At 37.6% G+C, this 20,302-nt stretch overlaps 1 protein-coding gene across 6 annotated transcripts in view; it reads left to right on the top strand.

Annotated features, from left to right (window-relative positions):
- The first annotated feature begins 947 nt into the window (after nucleotides 1–947).
- RAPGEF2 (Rap guanine nucleotide exchange factor 2) overlaps nucleotides 948–20,302 on the top strand; it is a 251,112-nt gene continuing 231,757 nt past the window's right edge. For 3 of the 6 annotated variants that reach the window (XM_036992930.2, XM_036992931.2, XM_036992929.2), the window contains exon 1: nucleotides 948–2,014. In XM_036992930.2, the coding sequence (XP_036848825.1) occupies nucleotides 1,946–2,014 (69 nt within the window). In that variant the 5' untranslated portion in view covers nucleotides 948–1,945. The remainder of the gene's footprint in view (nucleotides 2,015–20,302) is intronic. The other 3 variants (XM_036992936.2, XM_036992935.2, XM_036992933.2) reach the window with 2 other exon arrangements.

The following is a 20,302-nucleotide window of genomic DNA, read 5'->3' as shown; positions in this document are numbered from 1 at the left end:
CAGCAGTAGGAGAGGTGACATCTTAAAGGCTATGTTTTATATAGTGTTCTTTGCACAAGTGAGTCCCGCATGGAAATCTGGGGTCTGCAGGACGTTTGCTCGGCCTGACGGCAAAGCCTGATCTGCCAACGTTTCTGATTGTGTCACCGAACCTGCCTGCCGGCTGAGTCTCTCACTAACTACGAATCTGATCACCTTCCAATCTAGCGTGTCTGCACGTCTGGGGGTGGTTTTGTGTCTAGTGTTAAAATTGGCACATCTCCATCTCCTTAATCTGGTGGTCATTTACATGTCTGAAGGTGGCAGTAAGCAAGCACGAAGGCAGGAGAGGAACGCTTTCCCTCCGATAAGTCACAAATAAGTAAAACAAATCCTTAGAGGATTTATCTTCTGTGAAGCAACTCGGAGCCAACTCCTGGGTTCAAAATGAATGCCTCGTATGGCCCAAGCCTGAGGCCGGACTCCTGCTCCAGGCCAAGTTTCCGCCCCTCGACCGCCGCGCGGCGCTGGGAGTCTGAGAGCGGCGACTGGACTCTGCAGCGTCTCCGGGAACCGGCGAGAGGTGCGCCGGGGGCGCCAGCTGGCGGCGCGGGGAAGAGCCTCGTGCTACTTGCCCGCCCGCCGGGACTCACGCCGACTCCTCCCGGCCAGGTCCTGCGTGGCTCCCGCCAGCTCGGCCTGAGGCACCGCGATCCCCTAGAGGCCGCAGCCCAGCTCACCTGACGGCCCCCGAAGGTGCGACTCCGGAGCGAGGGCGCGGCCGACAGGCGGGCGCGGGAGCGCAAGGAGGCGGGACCCAGCGTGCCGGGGCGTCCCGCCTTCCGATGACGCGACGCTCGCCGGCTCGTCCCCGCCCCGTCACTCACTCCTCACCATGGTTGCAGCACAAAGCAACAAGCCCCGGAGGCCGCTTCCTCCCTGAGGAGCGGCTGGGTCGGCCCGAGGAGGCGCAGGCGGAGGGAGAGGCGGAGGAAGAGGAGGGGAGTCGCCGCTTTCCAAACACACTCTCTGAGGGGGCTGTGCGCGGCTCTCGGCTCACGGCCCTAGGACGCCCGCCGCCGGGAGTCCCGACCCAGGCCGCCCGCGGTCGCTTCTTCCCCTCCCCTGGCCCGCGGAGACCAGAACTAAGTTGAGGAGACCTACTGGGCCGCAGGACCGTAGCCTCCGCCGGGTGCTGTGGCCGCGGCGGCGCCGGCGCCGGGGCAGCTCCGCTCCGAGCGCGCTGATGGGGGGAGGCGGCCGCAGCGCAGCCCACGACGGCGGCCGGAGAGGCAGAGGCGGCGGCTGCGGCGGCAGGACGACCCGAGGGGATGCAGCAGCAGTCGGGGGGGACGGCGGAGCCCAGTAGACGGAGACCGGGAGCGGCAAGGACGGCGGCCAAAGCGATCGGGCTTCGCAGCGCCCGGACCTGAGCTAGTGGTTCCGACGCCGGCCGCGGCGCCCAAGTGCCGGAGGATTGAGGACGCGGGAGACCCGAGCGGCGGCGCGAGCGCCTGAGAGGAGGGGCGGCCCTCCGCGCGGGAGGCGAGAGCAGGCCCCGTCTGCTCGCCGCCCTCCCCTCTTCACTGTCGCCCGTATCTCCCTAAAAATAACAGGCCCGCCGGGGCCCGGAGGAGCCGCCACCGTCCCTGTGGAGCTTGGGGAGGCGTGTCGAGCCAGGCCCTGAGGGGATCGGGCGCGCCAGGAAGCCTTCCCCGGACCAGCGGCGAGCTAGGGGAGGAAGAAGGGGAGTTCCTGGCCGCCGAGTTCCCGCAGGGACCCTCCCGGCCGCGGGGCCCAGCGAGGCCACCCCGCCACGGGCCCCGCCGCCGCCGCCGCCGCCGCGGTTTGGCTTCTTAGCCTTTGGCGGGCGGGTGGAGCGCGCAGGGCGGAGGCAGCGGCTGCGCTGGGGCGGGAGGAGGCTGACGAGGGCGCCGAGCGGAGCCGGCCCGGCCCGCGGGGGGCAATGGCGTCCTACGTGGATAACAGCTTCCGCCAGGCGGTGATGAAGAACCCCGCCGAGAGGACCCCCCAGGTGAGACCCGCCGGGGCTCGGCCGGATTGGTGCCTCGTACCCTGCGCGCTCAGCTGACCCCCTTCCTTTCCTGACACAGTTCGCCCTGCGCACACCGCTTCTACCATCAGGACCCCCGACTTCTAACGGCTTCCCATCGCCGAGTCTTTTCCCCTGGGTTTATTTCCCCCTCTTCTCGGTGTTCTGCCCCCTTTTTCGCCGCCCTCCCCATTCCTGACCTCCGTACGTTTGTCCAGCGGAGGAGGGCATTCTGTAATTAGCTTCCTCTCCCTCAGCTTCACACAGGGGCCTTAGAATCTCGGGGGGGGGGCTCCCCTCTTCTGACAGCTGCCCCTGCCACCCTGGCTGCAGGCCCCTTTCCTCCCCATGCATGTGGCCCCTTCACCTTCAGAGTTCCATGGTGGTTGAAAAGGTATAGGAGAAAACTTGTGTGGCTCTGCAAAAGGCAAATCAGTAGTGGCCTTCTAAAATAAAACTGAGTTTGTGTATTTAACATTTTGCTGTTTTGAAAAAGGGATGCTGCTTTCCAATGAAAGGAGGAAAAAGTTCAATAGCTAGGTTCGTGCTTTTCGTTTAAATCGCGGACCTAACTGCAGAGCTGGCGTATTCAAACGCACTCCCCGGAAGGGCACCCTGCTGGATTCCTTGGTGTTGCACAACCTTGTCAAATTTAGATAAGTTTGTTAACCTTTATACGTTCGTTTACCTTCAGGCTTATTTTTCTCTTTAACTGGAGGAATTGCTGCTGATGTTGGATTTTGGTTGTCTCAAGTTGGTCTAGAGAGGGGGAAATTTTATAAAAATGTGGTGGTTTGATTTTTTTGCCTTTAGTTGCCGGCTGGGTAATGACGCAATTTCTAAGCGTTGGGATGGTGACTTCAGGGGATCCTTTTGTCAAACCTCTTAAGACAAATCCTCCTGGTCCTTACGACCATCAGACATTTAGGATCTCATTGAAAGAGTTGCTTTGCTTGTTAGGTGTCGGGTGCCATCTGTTCCAATCCAAATGCTCCCCTTCTCTGACAGTACTACTATTTAATATGGGGAGAACAGAAAAATTGAATCTTCCACTGGCTGCCTTTGGACAAGGCCCAAGAATGGCACCTGGTATCGTTTTTGATTTTTTCATTTTTCCTTACGGTGCCGTCACATCTGGGGGATCACAGATAGATTGCATGTATTTACAGAATGTGTGTAAGTTGGGTGATAATTTTACAAGAAAATTCATTTCAGTTTCTCCAGGAAGTTCCTATTTTAAAGGATTATTTTATCAAAAGCAAGGAGTTTCTTGCTTTGATCTTGTCCCTGGGCATTGCACTGCCTCTTGTGTACTTTCCCCATCTAATGTATGTTTTAAAGTTGTCAACTAATTCAGTCTTCTGCATAAGAAAATGCATGTTCTCAGTGTGATGGGGAAGCAAATTTCAGCAGAATATTTCAATTCCTTTCAGTGTTTGAAGTGCCAAGTGAAATGACACAAGCTGATAATGTTAGAGCCTAGCAAAGCAGGTCAGAAAATGATGTCACAGACCCTTAGTGGAAATTAGAGTAGGGGGTAATTGTTCCTTTGGTTGATTAATTAGAATAGCAATAACTTGAAACCTGCTGTCAGGATATGTGTGTGTGTGTGTGTATTTTGGGGCGTGGAGTCATCAAACAAGACTGGAAGAGACAAAACGTCCGCCGTCTTGTAAGAATTGTGCCAAACAAATGAACTGTTAAACTTTGCTGTTAACCTGCCAGTTCTGTGACTAGAGTAAAAACTGACCCAGCATCGAACTTGTTCTGGTTCAGAAGTGGCCCGTTATTACTGTTACCACAACATGAAAGCTTCATTGACAATCTCAAAGCACATTCCCCCCACCAAACCATAGAAAAAAGTAAAGATAGTGAAATCTACCAAAATTTTGAACATTTTATAGTGTCAGCACTATTTGATGTTCATCTGGTTATTACTAATGCAAACCCCATGTTTGTTTATTATTGCTTTAAAGAGAAAGTTGTTTGAAATGTGAATGTTTTTCATCTTTACCTGGCTTGTCAAAATAATCTTGTAAAGGTTTGAAATTTTACTCAAATGTAAAAAATGTTTTGGTAGAAGGTACTTTTTATGTTGAGTGCTTTGTTAATTCGAGAACTGAAAGTTTTTCTGTATTTTTTGTCTCATGAATTCTGGAGAGAATTTTGTAATATAAGAAAAGGAAACATTAAATCAGATTGATATCATGAATAGAAAGATATGAATTAGGAAATTAGGAGAGTTTTGCTGCTGTGCTTCCTTTTCAGCATAGATTTAGTAAAGAAATTTGTTTGATTCTCATTACTGGTGAAAGGAAAAGGTGCTTTAAAAGAGAGGAATAGAGGAATTATATAAATATTTTTTATTAAAATCAATTTCTTTTTTTAAAAACCTACAAGCCCAGTTTCTCTCCCAAACTCTGTGAAGATGTACTTTTGTATTTAGGTCAATCTATTGCCTAGAAGTAATCATGATGTCACTAGTGTAACCTGAGAAGTTAGCTAGAAGAGAATGTAGTGTAAATGAAGGGACTTGGAAAACTAGAGAGCTTTTAATGTCCACCTGGAAAATGGGAACCCGTTTTATTTAGGCATGTCTTTAGAGAAGGGGAATGGTAAGGAAAAATTAAAGAAAAAAATTGTCACCTGACTTTTTAGCCTAATCATGCATATTCAGATTTAAGGAGCTGTCACTATTCATCTGATATTCTTAAGATGAAAAAAGTCATCTTTAATCCAACCTGTATGGAGTCTGGAAACCTGGTTAAGTTCCAGTCAATGGGGTACTGTATTCTAAATAACAAACACTCTTGAAAATAATGAACACTAAACGTTTTATTGATATTTTTCAGTGCACCTCGGTTGAAAAACAGAACTCTTAAGTAATTGCTTTATTAAGCTATTTGGGTTTATGTCTTTAATCACCTAAATGGGAAGCTTGGTCACCAAAGCAATTTTGTGAAGTAAAAGACCTAAATAAATTACAAACAGCTTTATCCCCCAGGGCTTTAAACAATAAAATGACTTTTCTAAACCATTTTATTAACTTGTTGAGTTTAGACCCTTTGAAATTGCTTCTTGAGAGTGTCTAAATGCATAATATTTTTAGTTTTTCAGGTGAAACGTCTATTGCAGAATTGTTTCCTCTATTTTAAAGACCTAATTTAATGTGTTTTTAGTTGTAAAAGTTACTTTTTAAAATGGTATGTGTAATATAGCCTCACTTTATTCCCTTCTAGTTAATAATATTGCTTTGTCCTTCACTATTGAATTTTTTCTTACTACTGCACCCTTTGATTTAGTTGTTAGCTCATGAATTTGTTAGCTGAGAGTTCATAACCGTACAAGGCTTAGATTTTGAGTCATAATGAGAAGGACGAAAAAATACCTTTAGCCCGGAGAACTTTAAATTATGAGACTATGCACAAAAGTGTATCTCTGGCAAATATTTAACTTTCAAATCTAGTGGAAGAATTGTGTTTATTACAGTTAAAATTTCCATTTCAGTTTCTTTTTATCATTGTTATGAGCAGTTTCATATTTTCATTAGATAGCTTATACTAGATTATATTTTAGCTGATTGTTGCGCTCCAGTAATATTTGTTTATTAAGTAATTTTTGTCCATAAAATACACTAAATGAACTGTGTGCAGTTTGGGAAAACATGTCTCACACAGTAATGCCTGTTTGGCCACAAACATTTAGGTTTCATTACAGTGATGTTTGTTTGAATTTGTAGGTCAAAAGGTACACATTTATAAATGAAATACTGATTTCAAACTGTGTAAGCGTGTGACTTTGAACAATTGAGAATTTAATTTTATGGCAAAATTAATAACATTCTTTTACAATATTAGTGGAAACTTAGTTGCCTTCAAATAACCTTTTAAACATTTAGTAATTAACAGTTCCATAATTAGCTTTGCATATTTTGGTAGAGGTTTAAAATAATCTCTTCAACTGCAGTGCTGTATATAGAGATTGGCTTAATGCAGTCATTCTCAGCCCCCTGGGCTTTCACAAAACAGTTTAAAAAAAAAAGGAAAAGGACTGCCTTGTTATAGATTTTTGCATTTTTCCCCCCTCAAGAAAGAACATTAAAAAAAAAAACCCAGCAATAACTTCCTATCACTAAAAATAGTCTTGCCATTTAATAAGAAAGGGAGGATACACTATCACTCTAAAGCTTGGTTCTTGAAATCAGATATTCTTTGCTGCTTGTGAAAACTATGTCTTTTTCTTTTCAAAAAATTTTTTTACTATGGGCCTGAAAGAAACTTTATCTGAATAGGTATTGGAGAGAGTTAAATGATTACAATAGGGTCTGCCTTTGGTGATACTTGAAGTTCAGTCCCATAAAGTAACAGTGGGATATGCTTCAGGTATAAATTTAACTACCCAAAAGATGTAATAACCTTTTAAAAACACAGAAGAACTATATTTCTTCTTCATTCATTGGAAAACTTAACTTTTTGTTTTAACTTACTTACATTGTAAGTTTTATAGTAGTGAATATAAATTGTGATTACCTGAAGTAACTTTGATCTGGAGTAAAGAGATACGGAAATATGGACACTGTTGATAGTTCTCTGATAATCTGTATTTTATGAGCTATTCCATTCTCCTCACCCCATTTTTGGTACTGTTTCCTCATCTGTAAAATGATAATAGCTTCCTGAGGTTGTTTTGCAGATTAAGTAAAATAAACTACATTTACTGTTCAGTGCAATGTCTAATAATTGTTCTTATTATAGCACATTTTAATGAGATACTCAATGTTTTAGGCCTTGGGAATTCAAAGATGAAATGAGACATTTGTCCTTCAAATAACTCGCCAATCTGTTATATCCTGTAAGTAGGATGTGATGCATTAGTGCTGTAACAGCTGTCCTATGCTGACACTTGAGCACTTGAGGAGGCTGTGGACTTCTTATATGCATGTATTGAGTCTTAGCTGAGTAGGAATTCACCCACCAGTGGACTAGGGACATGAAGGGTATTCTAGACTGACCCATTGTCATATAAGTAGGACACATAGTTTTAAGAAAATATGTGTAAATCTTTGTTGAATGTGCCGGGAGCCAAGGGAGTGAGTAGGGGGTGAGGAGTGACTCCACTGTCTGTAGAAGCTTGTGGTTGGAGGAGAGTGAGAGAAGACCAAGAGTTCTGTTAAAGGCTGATGTCTGTTCTTTGGACTTGAGACGGTTGGGAGCCTGAGTTACCCAATGGAGATAAGACTAGACGTATGCAAGAGTAGCATCTGCTGGACAGGCTGGCTGAATGTGTGCACTTTTATATCAGCTACTCATTTTATCAAACTATGCACACTTGTCAGTACAGCCTAATTATGGCAAATGACAATGGACATTTCCTAGTTCATAGGAAAAAAATTCCAATTGTTGAATATAATTTTGATTTTTAAGATTTTTTTTTTATACTATTTTTTCTTTAAACTTCATATCTTCTGCATTTACATTTGTGAATCTAATATGAAATACCTGATTTATCATATCATTATTATTAGTACATTAGTATTTCCTAATATGTAATGATAAGCATTCCATCGTTTGGAAGAGTTGAACATTTGAATTTAAGCAGGCAAAAATGGATGTAAAAACTCATAATTGACTTGCAATGGTACAATGTAATGATTGTGGTATTTGAGAATAGTTCCTTATTCATCTACACCATTTTTTGTTTAGCTAGATTAATGTTGATAAGTCAGGAAGGAGAAGCAATTTGGAGTACATTCATTGGTCTTTTGTAGCTTTGTCAGAGCTTGAATATATAGTTAGTAAAAATATGTTCAGTGGTTATAATGTCAGACATTGTGGAGAGAAAAACAGCTGACTGCCACATTATTTTGACTGTTAGGATTTTTATCTTTTCAGGAAAAAAAAAGTCACCTCTGGTCTCACATGCTCTTTACTGCTTACCAACTGTATGAAGTATGCATTTCTTGCTGTAGTCGGGTGTTTCCTTCTCTTTTTCAATCTGTGAATCTTTGGTGTGGTGGTGTGGGGTTTTTGTGGAGTGGAAAGGTTAGTCTTTGCATTTTAAATTGTTTGGCTCCACCATTATCTGTGCTTTCATGTTCATTACACATAAGAAGTGTTTTTGAGGAGTTGGTGTCCGTGGCTTAAAAGGGAACTTTTGTCATTGGAACTAAAGCTGTCTTCCTTCCTGATACAGTTTCTCATTGTCTCCTACTAGCTGAAAGTTACAGATTGTGGACGTTGAGAATTTCTCAGATATTCTAATATTCTTAATTCTTAATATCAGCTAAATGTATTGAAATAAAAATTTGCATTTTGGTCCTTTTAACCAAAATGGTGGTTTAGATGATAGACCTACACTCACCATAATAATTGGCCTTCAGCACCTTTCTGTGCTTCTCTAGCTCACAGTATTTGTTCCTCCCCAACATAAAGGCTAAAGAGACAAGAAGAGACCCTAAAGAAGAATTAGCCATTAGCTGGCTATTCTGGGGAGGCCTGTTAGTAACTTTCCTAGAAGCTAGCTAGCCAATTAGTGGATCTAAAAGGTTGAGGCACAGTGATGATTATCCGGTTTCTCCTGAGCATTCACTCTGGCGTTAAACTCATTTTCTTTTTTTTAAATAAACTTTTTAGGTGGAGATAATTGTAGATTCACATGCAGTTGTAAAAATAATGCAGAGATCCTGTGGACCTTTGACCCAGTTTTTCCTATTACTAATATTTTACTAAACTATAGTGCTAGGATATTGACTTTGATAAAGTCAAGATAGAGAACAATTCCATCATCACAAGGATTCCTCCTGTTGCTCTTTTATAGACTCCCCTACTTTTTGGCAAGGGGTAATCCGTTCTCCATTGCTCTAATATTGTCATTTCAAGAATGTTATATGAATGGAATCACATAGTATTTGACTTTTGGGATTGGCTTTTTTCACTCAATTAGGGCTCATTACCTTTTGGTTAAAGTGATTTTCTATTCAGAAATATTGTTGCTGAGTGGTTCTGGGCTGTGTTCCTGAAATGTCAATATATGGGGTTTGTTGATGTGGATTTAAATAATGACAAAGATGAGAAAATTCTATCCTACTATGTATAAAATGAAGACCAAAGTTCATAAGGTCTTGGATGAAGAGAGTTGTGAGAGTACAACACATTTGGGAGATAGAGATAGATATAGATTTATATTCTTTCCTTAAAAAAACTTTATTTTGGTTGTAATAGAAGTGGTAAAGCTTGCCTTAGCTATCAATAACCCCTCATTCAAAGAAATTGCTTGATTTTTCCCAACAGAAGTGATGTTTTTACAATTCAGAAGGAAGTCTAATGAGTGTGTTTACAAAGGAGTCCCAATGGCCAAATCAGAGACAGTTTGAACAACAAAATAAAAACGCATTATAACCTCTAGGGGCAAAAATATCCATGAGCTCATGCCAATATAAGCACGTAATTGAATAAATAAGTAAATGGGGGAGAAGAGACAGCTCTTTATTGGAATAGAACTCCAATAAAAAATGTTGAAGGAATGATGGAAATAGAAATTCAACCAGTAGGCAAACATCACAGTAATAATTGTTGCAAACAAGAGTCATCAGTGGATGCCAAAATTTGTGGATGAAAGTATGATGAGAAATTTCATATATCAGATGTCATCAGAATATTTGCATAATCTCAAGGTATCTCCCCCACAAGATAATTATAAAGGAAAAATCAATACCTTTATAGTGAAGAAAACTGGCAGATACCAAATTAACTGAATGATCCAAGTTAACTATCATCAGTGTCAAGTAACAGAATTCAGCTGAGTAAATTTGAAGATCTAATTGGCTTTCTTGAACGATTCATGAATTTGGGCAGCATCCCATCTTGCAAATAGTGAGGAGTTCTAAGGACTGTACAATATGGAAGGCTTTTATCTGCGGAAGGAGGAAGAGATGAGGAGAGGGCGGATTACTTCATCTGTTTTTGGGGATAGAAAGGTTCTATGTGGCAGATATTCTCCTTAGTGCGGACCAGAAAATTACAGGCTTGACTGGTTTAGACTGCAATCTTGGAGAAGGTTGGAATTGCAATTAGATTAGGTATTAAGCCTTGGTTTGGTGATGCGGGCTTAGCACAAGTGACTCTACTTTTAGCCTATTGTTTCTTTTTAACACCAGTAATAAACATCATGATACACTGACAAGAGCATATCTGTGGTAGTATTCTTACTAAAAAAAACTAGTGCCAGAAAAACAGACAAACTCAAATTTTAGGACATTCTATAAAATAACAGTCTAGTGCTCCAAACGGTCTTGGTTATAAAAGGATGAAATGCTAAATAACTGTCACAGAATGAAGCTAAGGAAACATTATAACCAAATGAGATGTGGGATTCTAGATTAGATCCTAGATCAGAAGAACACATTGTTAGGACAACTGGTGAAATGTGAATAGTTAGATAATTTTACTGTGGTTATTTTACATGTCAAATTATGGAAAGCTGAATGAGGAGTATAAAATCTCTGAACTATTTTTTTCAAATAAACTTCTTTATTCTAACGTTATTTCAAATTTAAAAGAAAAAAAGCTTAGCTTTTGGAGTTTTATTGTGACTCTGACAAGGAGCTACCAAATTAAGATATTTTTAAAAATAATCTTTTTTCTGATTAATAATTTTTCTTAATGAAGAGATCAGTCCCTTTTAGCTAAATACTTGTATGTATTTGAGCATTAGTGACATGACTAAAGCATTATCTTAGTTGGGAAAAATTTAAAATACAAATACACACTAGCTAGTAAATAAATGAACAAGAAGAGCTAAAATTTGTTTGCCTTAATAATCCCTCCCTGAATTTTGTAGTTTTTTTACAAGATGCTGTATATTTTATCAGTCTTGACTGTTTCATGATCCTGAATTTAGGTAAGTTAGACTATTTGCATAAGAAAAATTGTGTAGAAAATAAAATTCTGTGTACAATAAGCACATTAGAAAAGAAATTGTAGCTTAAGGGAAGTCAGTCTAGGTGAAACTAAGGTTGTACCTCCCCCCTCCCCTTTTCCTTTCCTGTGAACTTAAAAAGTCTTTATTACTTTTGGTAGGAGTGAGGGGGTGGAAGGAAAGCAAGGATGTGACTAAAAAGTTTCACCTATTACAGCTATAGATGACAACACTATTTAAACTGAGTGTGTTTAGTACTTTGATTTAGACTTCTTAGGACTTTGAACTACAATCCAAAAAGGAAAAAAAAAAGATATTTTTTTAAAAGTGTTTTTTTCCTCATATATATATTTTTTTACAATTCAGTTATAAAGCCCCCCCCATTAGCCACCTACTTTTCTTTTTTTTTTTTTTTCTTGTAGTAAATATTGGAGAATGCATGCTGTTTTTTTTTTTATATAACTGAAATCGGTGCTGGAAGATTGGATTTAAAAATCTAAGACCTAACATTTGAGATAACTACAAATAAAGTATAAGCCTGAAGATCTTTATTATTTTCAATTATAAAGATATAGAACATTTATTTTTTGTGTTTTAAGAATGTTTTCCCTGTTTGATGTTTTTAATAATAAATTGCATTTGAGGGCACAAGTGAAAAAATAGCTAGCCAGGCTTTGAGGTAACTAAAATCTTATGTAAGATGTGAAAATGCATAGGTGTACTCTAAAGCTCTTTATTTTAACATTTGTCTAGTTCTGTACATAAGTATTTTCTTCAAGGCAATAAGTTTTTGATTTCTTCCCTAAGATACATTATGTAGTCTTACAAACTCCATTCTCTTTTAAGCACAGTCAAATTTATTAGAAAATGCTTGGTGAAATTGTTAGAAATATTTGACTGTTTACTGTATTAAGAAACTGCTTGATCAAATTTACACATTTCCAAACAACTGGAGATAAGTATTAAAAAGTTATGTGTTTAAAATACTGAAATACAGTTGCATAAAATGCCAAGAGTTGAGGTAAAGAAGTATTTGACTGCATTTCAATTTTCTGGTTTTCATTTATGTCAAGATCCCCCTACTATTAAAGAAATTGAGGAGCAAGTGTTAGGGGCAAACATTAGCTGTATACCTGCCCTGCTCCTTCAATTTGGAAAACCATAAGCTGCTTTTAGATGTAAAAAATGTACAGAGAGACCCAAAAGTTATTCCCAAACGTGAATCTCTACACCTAATCTCATTTGAGATTTGAGTTGGAAGGGTGGGAATATCTTTGTTGACTCCATATTCTCTGGTGGGTTTAAATCTACATCACACAGAGAAAAACTCCGTGGGGGGCAATACGGTAAAATCCTTTCACTTTTTAAGAAGTCCTTATTCCCACTTCCATATGCTGAGATGGCTATTTTCCTTTGTAGTTACGCATTTAATATCTTTTGTTGTATTCACCCAGTAGTAGTTTTGAGTTAATCTAGTGTATTTCCTTCATATAACCTACTGGTTATATATGATTCTGGACTTTGGTGTCAAACAACCTGCTTTGTGGCCCTGGGCAGATAATACTTCGGTAGGTCTCAGGTTTTTGGATTTGATGAACTGTTAAAAATTTCATAAAATGTTGGGGCACTGGTATTGATTTGTCATTTATTTTGCTAAAAATATGTTTAAATAAATGTAAACTTGCTCTCCTATTCTCACGTCATAAAAAAAGATTTTAATGTAAAAATAGGTCATAATTTCAAATTACTTAGTTTTGTTTTACTGTATTATTCTGTTTCTGTCATAAATTGATGAAAATTTTACCATTGGGTGGGTATGGTAATATTTCCAACCTCATATGGTTGGTGAACATTAAATACACTCATGCATATTAAAGTTCTTGAGCAGTTTCTGGCATGGAGTGTTTAATAAGTATTGGTTATTATTAAAGTAATATTATTTTTCAATGGTTGGTATTCATTTACGCTCTATTCTTTTTCCTTTAGATAATTTTTCATCCTTAGTTTATCTTAAGACTAATTTCACCAAAGTGATTCATAACATACAGGTCAATTTTATAGACTTGATGCATAGCATAGATTTTGTTAGGATTGCATTAGTCTTTAGGTTATGAAAACTATATATATAGAGGCTTAATTATGAGCTTATTTTTCTCACACAATAACAAATCTAAAGTAAGCAATACAGGATTGGTATAGGTGCTCATGAATGTCCTTAAGGAAACTGGCTCAGTTTCCTACTTAGCAAGTGATAGTAGTTTTCAAGGTCACAAACTGGTGGCTGCACCACCAAGCAGGAGAGAAGAGAGGATGTTGAAAATCCTTTTCTTGGTATGAGTTTGTTTTTTATTTTGAAGGAAAGCCCTCTCCAGGTACTTGCTGTTCGGCAGAGCTCTGTCATGTGGCTTATTCCTAGTTGCAAGGGAGGCTGGAAATTTGAGTATTTAGCTTTTAAGCTGCTGTATTACAGAAAGGCAGGAGAGAAGGAGATTAAGATGAATGAGTGCAGTGAGCTGATAGTACTTGTCAAACTTACTTTGCATAGGAAACAGATGACTGTAATAAGTTTATGCAGTGGCTCTCAGGAGACCTCTTGGAAATCTTGCTGTTTTATAGAGCTGTGTTACTGTAGCTACAGTTATGGAATCTTATAGATTATTCACTTCTTGGTTAGCTTATTAGATATATGATTACTAATTTTTTGAACCATGGTCTCTTATTTAAAAATAGATGTAAAAATACCAGAGGGTAAGCTTATATATAAATATTAATAAAATACTGAATAAGTTTTAAAGATATCTAAATAGTAACTATTGATTTAAAATGCAATGTAGGCTTACGTTTTCTAAATGAATTCCATTTGCTTCAGATTCACTCTAATTTTAAAATTGTGTACATTTTATTTGATTTTTTTAATGTGCAACATTTGTATGTTCTAATATTTCTGCTTGTAGTAATATATTGTCATTTTTCTGAGACTTGAAGGTTTCAATTTGTCATTCCTCTCAAAAGCTGAATCACTTTTTTATAAATAATATACATTTGTATATAAAATATTCCTAGAAGATAGCTTTTTCAAAAGTTTTCTGTAATTTGTTGAATTCATAATTATAAACTTATGTCTTTAAGAAAAATGGTTTGACGTCCAATGTTACACAAGACAAGTTTGATACTAAAACATTAAGTAAGTATGCACTGTGTCCTGTCTTAGAGCAACTGCTATATTTAGTTATGGGCTTTTTGTTAGCGCATTCAAATTTATATAGATGAACTGTTATGTGTAGCAGGGTCATTTAAACAATTTGCTATCAGAAGCTAATGGCTAGAAATGTTTTGGACAGAGTTGGGGTATTTATCATTTAAAAATACTCTGTTTTCATAAGTTACTTGTTTTGGTGGAGTGGTGGAGTGTAATATATGCCTGAATTTGGAGTCTGAGTTAGGATCCTGATTTCATTTAACACAGATTAACTTGCTACACTCTATCAGCCTCCCTAGGCTGGGAGTTTACTGGGCTGAGACTTACTATCATATTTAAAGCTCAGGACTTAGCACAACCGTTAGCAAGGAATTGGAGCTAATAAATTGTTTAATGACTTTATCTCTCTTTCCTGAGAGTTTGAGCTACAGGGGAAAAAGAAATTTTATATTTTTGTATTAATAGAAAATTGAATAAAAGCTGTGAAGTAGGAGTAATTTTTGGTTAAGTTTCTGTGACACTTAAGTCTCCTTTTATAGAAATGTATCTTTGTGGAACAAAGTTACTTTTATTGAGTATCAGGCAGCTGCCTCCCTATAAGTTTAATCACTTTGGTGCTGGTATTTTGAACTGTCATTTACATGAAATATTTTCACTGACATTTAAAAGATTTGTAAATTCTTCCTCTGGGCTCCTGCATCTCTTTTTTGTTCTATTATACAGATTTTTTATTACTTTGAGATTTTTGACCATTATCAAGAACAGTAATTTAAATTAACAGACCTAAATTATAAAATTTAATTAAACTCTAGTATCCTTAATTTTTTGATTAACTGTTACTATATAGACATCCTAGCCTTGATCCATTTTAATAGATATGACTGTTTTTAAATTGTAGAGTGATATACATGCAAATATATAAACTTCTTAAGAGGTAGTATCAGAAATAGATTAAATATGTGCCATTGAAATCTTACTTATTGATTACATATAAAATTTTAGAAAAGAGTAAGCTGTAATAAAACTTACTGTAGGTAAAATTTTTTTCACAGACTCTGAGCAAGAGACATCTCAATTAAATACATATATAAAGTAGCCTTTAACTTTCACTCCATTGCCGTTGACATATAACTGCTCTTCTTCATGTAAGGAGGTAGTGTGATTTCTGGAGTATCTGAAGGGTCCCTAATTCATAGAATACTTCCTTTACCTTCTGATGATGCCTGAAGTGACATTGAGGAAAAGGTGTTGTCAATATTGGTTCCTGGTATTGAGTGGAACCTTAGCACAACTGACAAATGGTTTTCTCATTGTCTTACAGACTATAGATGGCCCTGGAGGGCTTCTCAGGGAGGCCTGGAAATCTAGCATATCCTTCACACTTAGTTTTTATTAGAAAAAGATTCACCACTAAAAAATGTTGAAAATCAATGATGTAGCTGGGACTCCTAAGTAGAAGAAATAAAGGCCAAAAGTAGTTGCATGAATATCTTCATGTCATGGGGACAGAGTCAGCAAACTTGAAAATTTAATCCCTTAGATCAGGGGTGAACAAATTATAACCCCTGGGCCAAAATTAGCCAGTAGGCTGTTTTTGTATGTGAAGTTGTATTGTAACACAGCCAAGGTCATGCTTTACATATTGTCTGTGGCTGCTTTCACACTACAGAGGCTGAGTAGTTGACACAGACAGTAAGGCCTGCAAAGCCTAAAACATTTACCCTCTGGTTCTTTACAGAAAAAGTCTGTTCTTTGCTCTAGACTTTCATCTCTAAAAACGCAATTACCTTTGGAAGAGTGTGGGTGTGGGGTGATTATTCAGTGCTGTTATCTGAATATCTCAGGGAAGTAGAAAGTTCCTTTCTAATATTTGATAGGGTGCAGAGTGGACCAAACTTTACTGTGAAAGCATATTTTATAAATTTGAAGGGCTGATTCCATTTATAATAATATAGCAATATCATCAACAAAAATATATTTTTATGTTTAATTTTATTTCTTAAATTTAAGTGTGTGTGTTTTCTCAGTCAAGTATTAGATAACTGCACAGTTCTTTTGGAGTTGCTTATAATATCATTCTGAACAGAATTGATTAAATAATTTCTTGAGGTCTACTCTACAGTTTAGAGAACTTCAGACAGAAGAAGGTAGGCTGGGAAGTGGATATTGAGCGAGTTGAACCATTGGTCACCAGACTGTAATTTTTCTTTCTCACTCAGTATTATTCTGCTCAGATTTTATTCATGTGTGAGATAATTTTTAGGAATTCCCAGTAAATTGCTTGAACTCTCCAGTGATTACAGTTAGGAAAGCTACAGTTGCTATTGTATATTACTAGCCAATTTAAAAGAAGGCCTCCATATTGTAAATGAATTTTTTGGCATGTTACATATTTTCATTCTTTATTTCAAGGCAAGATAGTTCAATGGATGTTTTGTTTTCTAGGTCCACAAAAAACAAATTTGTTACTTCAGAAGTAAACACTGCTCTTAGTGAATGAAGTTGATATATTCAATAATTTAGGGAATGAAAACATTGATTTCTGATTTTATTAATGCATGAGATTTGTGTTCTTAAATACCTTCATAAATCAATAATTTTAGTCCTTCATTTTGCAAACAATAACAATAATAGCTTAGGAAACATTCAGACTGAATATTTAGAAAGTTAGGTGGTAAGGTATATTTGCTCACTGAGTCTTATCTTAGCAAGACTGTTTTCTGCTTTTGTGATGGAATGTTTACATATTTCTCTATATACTGAACGTGTTAATTCCTTCATATTTTGCATATATTCTGTAAGAAGTATCATGCTGACTGCCCTTGTGGTTACAGAAATGTGTTTTTCACTGCCTTTTGGTTGGCTTACAGGCTTACAAAGTTTAATCATGCTAGGTTAAGAATTTCTAGTCTTTTCAATGTGCAGTGGAGAATCATTGAAGGCTTTTGAATCCCAGGCAGTGAGTCAAGATAGTGCTTGAAGACAAATAATTTAATAGTATTAGGATGATTGGAAAGGAGAGGAGGACATTTAAGGCTTTTGGCATGCTTAAGGCATCCCCTTCAACTAGACTAGGTTCACTGGACTAGAAACTACAGAGATGGATCTATGTCAGTTTGAAATAAAATATCTTTCAGAGAAAGAGGCACCAAATGTGACTCAGGACTATAATGGAAATGAATGACTGTATTATTTTTGTTTTTGTGACTATAATAATCAGTTATGATGTGAGAGTAGGATGTATGACTAATTTAGAAAGTTTTTGTATCTTTATTGGGAATATGTTAAGAACAATGTCTTGAGGTAAATTTCCTCTGGCCTCAGACTCAGGATAAAGTAAATGAGGAATTTGCTTTGACAGGAAAACCAAAGGGAACTTTGAAAAGGGGTGCAGGATAGTGGGTTCTTATTATTTTACTCCTTTTTTGTTTGTTTGAGAGGTGTTAAACACGAGTTTTTCTTTCCAGGGTTGTTTCTTGGGCTCTCAATGAGAACTTCCGTCTGATTTCAAGACTCAAGGATTTAAGTCTTCTATAATTGCAAGCCTGTTGTCATTTTACTGAAGAGGTATCTTTATGGAGAGGAATGTCCCAACCTAGTTTTACTGTTATTTTACTGTTATTACTGAGTAAATTTTATTCCACAGTAGTGGTATTAACATAACTGCTTATAAGACACTGGATATAATATATATTATTTATTATTGTTCATCTGTTAATGTTCATCAAGTATGTTTTTTTCTGAGTCACACAGTTTTGCTCTTAGTGAGGACATACTTTTGTTTAGGTGGTTGTCTTAAATTTTCCAGCCTTACTTTCTTAAAACTGTGTCTGTGATCTTTTTCTAGGTTTTCAGGAAATCTAGAGTTAGATGAGAAATTTCAATAAATTTTTTTTCCTGAATTAGGCTTTTAATATTAAAAAACAGAATAAAATTGTGAGTTCTTTAAGCCCATCAAATATACCAGGCCCCAGTACCTACCTCTGTTAGGTGTCCTCTTCAATGACTTAACTTTGCGTTTTACTCAGATACCCTGATTTCCATTTAGTTTACAATCAGTAATTATTTTATTATTACTTTAATTTAAAATGATTGTAGGACTACTGTTTACTTTTAAGTTATTTACCTTTTTCTTTCTTGTATCCAAACATACATGAGTTATAATGTTTTCTCTTAATAGTGTGCTGTGGAGTTGTCTTCAGTAGCTCTTAATTCTTGGCAATCACAAAAATAACTTTTAAATAATTAACACACACAAATGTAGGGGGGTCATGGGGGAGGGGGGTAGTTACTACGCTGATGGACAGTGACAGCAATGGGGTGTGTCAGGGGGACTTGATAATATGGGTGAATGTAATAACTACAATGTTGCTCATGTGAACCCTTCGTAAGATTGTATATCAATGATACCTTAATAAAAAAAATGAGCTAATATATTGTAACTTTATGATAATGAGTTATATCAATGTGTATAAAGAAGAGACTATTTCAAAGAGATAGGAATGAAATTACTTAGTTGAGAGCATTTGTTCTCATCATGGTTAGAAGAGACACTGACCATGATACATTTGCAACAGTGTCTTGCCAGTGTTAAGTGAAACTAAGGTAGAAAATGCTAATGAAACCCTTAATACAATGTATATAGATAGTACCAAGCTCCTTATTCCCAAACAGAAATGTTTCTAACATTACTCTCCAACTATTTATCCTTAGAGGATAGTCAGTTTTTATCCTTTCAGATGGCTCCTCAGTTATTTATGAAAAGTTAGTTAATGTAGTCTTCTGGAAAAGGACCAAAACTATTTAATTTGAAACTTTAAGCAGTATTCTGTGGATTTCTATTTGTGATTTCTTTTTTTTTTTAAGGAAGGCAGTAGATTTTAAACATAATCAGTTTTCAGGATAACAATACTTAACTTCAAATTGGTTGAAACAAAATAGAAAATAGCATGGAGGAAAGAGGGAAAAACACCCTAGCGTTTTCTGTAAACCTTTGAGAATCTGGTGGAAAGCAGTCCATAATTCTCATCAAGCTGGGAAATTTTTTTAGGAGAAATAAGAAGAAAGAGTTTACCCATAACATAAAATCTGGCCTTTTATATATCTTACAATTTTCTTTATATATGAAATAGGTTAAATGACTTTTATTGTAAAATGTCATTTGCTGTATCTCTTGTCCAAGGCTTTAAAAAAGAAATCCTAATTCCTCTTTATCATCTCTTTCAGAAGATTTTAAAGAATTTCTCAGAATTTTCTTCTTAATTTATTGGATTAAACACTCCCCTTTGCTGATTGTGAAAGCAACTACATTAAAATGTATGAAAGAACCCATGCTTATCCTTCTTTCCCTCTGCTTTTAAGCTAGGGCCTAATTTCCATTTCCCTTCATTTTTACTCTTCTCACTTAATTATAAGATCAAAGTACAGGAAGAGAAATGCTGTTGTGGACGTATTTATTTAGGAAAAAACCCAAGGCCTCATTTCTTATTGTCAGGTAGAACCCATTCATGTGGATGGTAATTGTCAAGAATGATACTTGTAACCACAAAGAACAGTTATCTTGCATTATCTTCTGGGTAAACTGCCCTCATGTTTGAATTGATTTTATAAAAAGCTAACTGTGGAGTTTGGGGAAAAAAGCATTAGTTTATTTTCCTTTGTAGTTCTTTCCATTCTACCTGCCATCTTTTTCAGGCCTTTATCAGCATACCACAGGGAAGCTATTTCCTCCCTTACCCATGTTAGTAACTCTTAGTTACTTTCCCTCTCTCACTCCAATCCAGGTCATTTTTTTAAAGACTAACTTAAATGTTTCGTCCTTTATGAAGCTTTTTCTGGCCACTTTGGTTACAGTTTGAGTTTTCCTTTATGGGATTTTTACAGTTTTAGCAAAAATCCTGAAAAGTGAAACAGTCTTATAGATGTTTGTGTTTCCATGTTGTTTTGTAAGACCTTAGCATTCCATACGTATTTTAATGTATGTAGTGTATGCCAGACTTTCTCATAGGAATCTAATAAGCAATACTGATGGAGAACAACCCAGTTTGGTACAGTTTTAAATTTAAGTGAGAAAATTTTTATTTGAATGTAACATAATTTAGGTTTGTGATTGTTTTAAGATTTAACAAATTGATTGTTAGAATTGCCTGGCTAGG

Source organism: Manis javanica, chromosome 3 (assembly GCF_040802235.1).
Source record: "Manis javanica isolate MJ-LG chromosome 3, MJ_LKY, whole genome shotgun sequence".
NCBI classification, from domain to species: Eukaryota; Metazoa; Chordata; class Mammalia; order Pholidota; family Manidae; genus Manis; species Manis javanica.
Note: the sequence above shows the minus strand (reverse complement) of the source record. Positions and strands in the feature narration are given on the sequence as shown.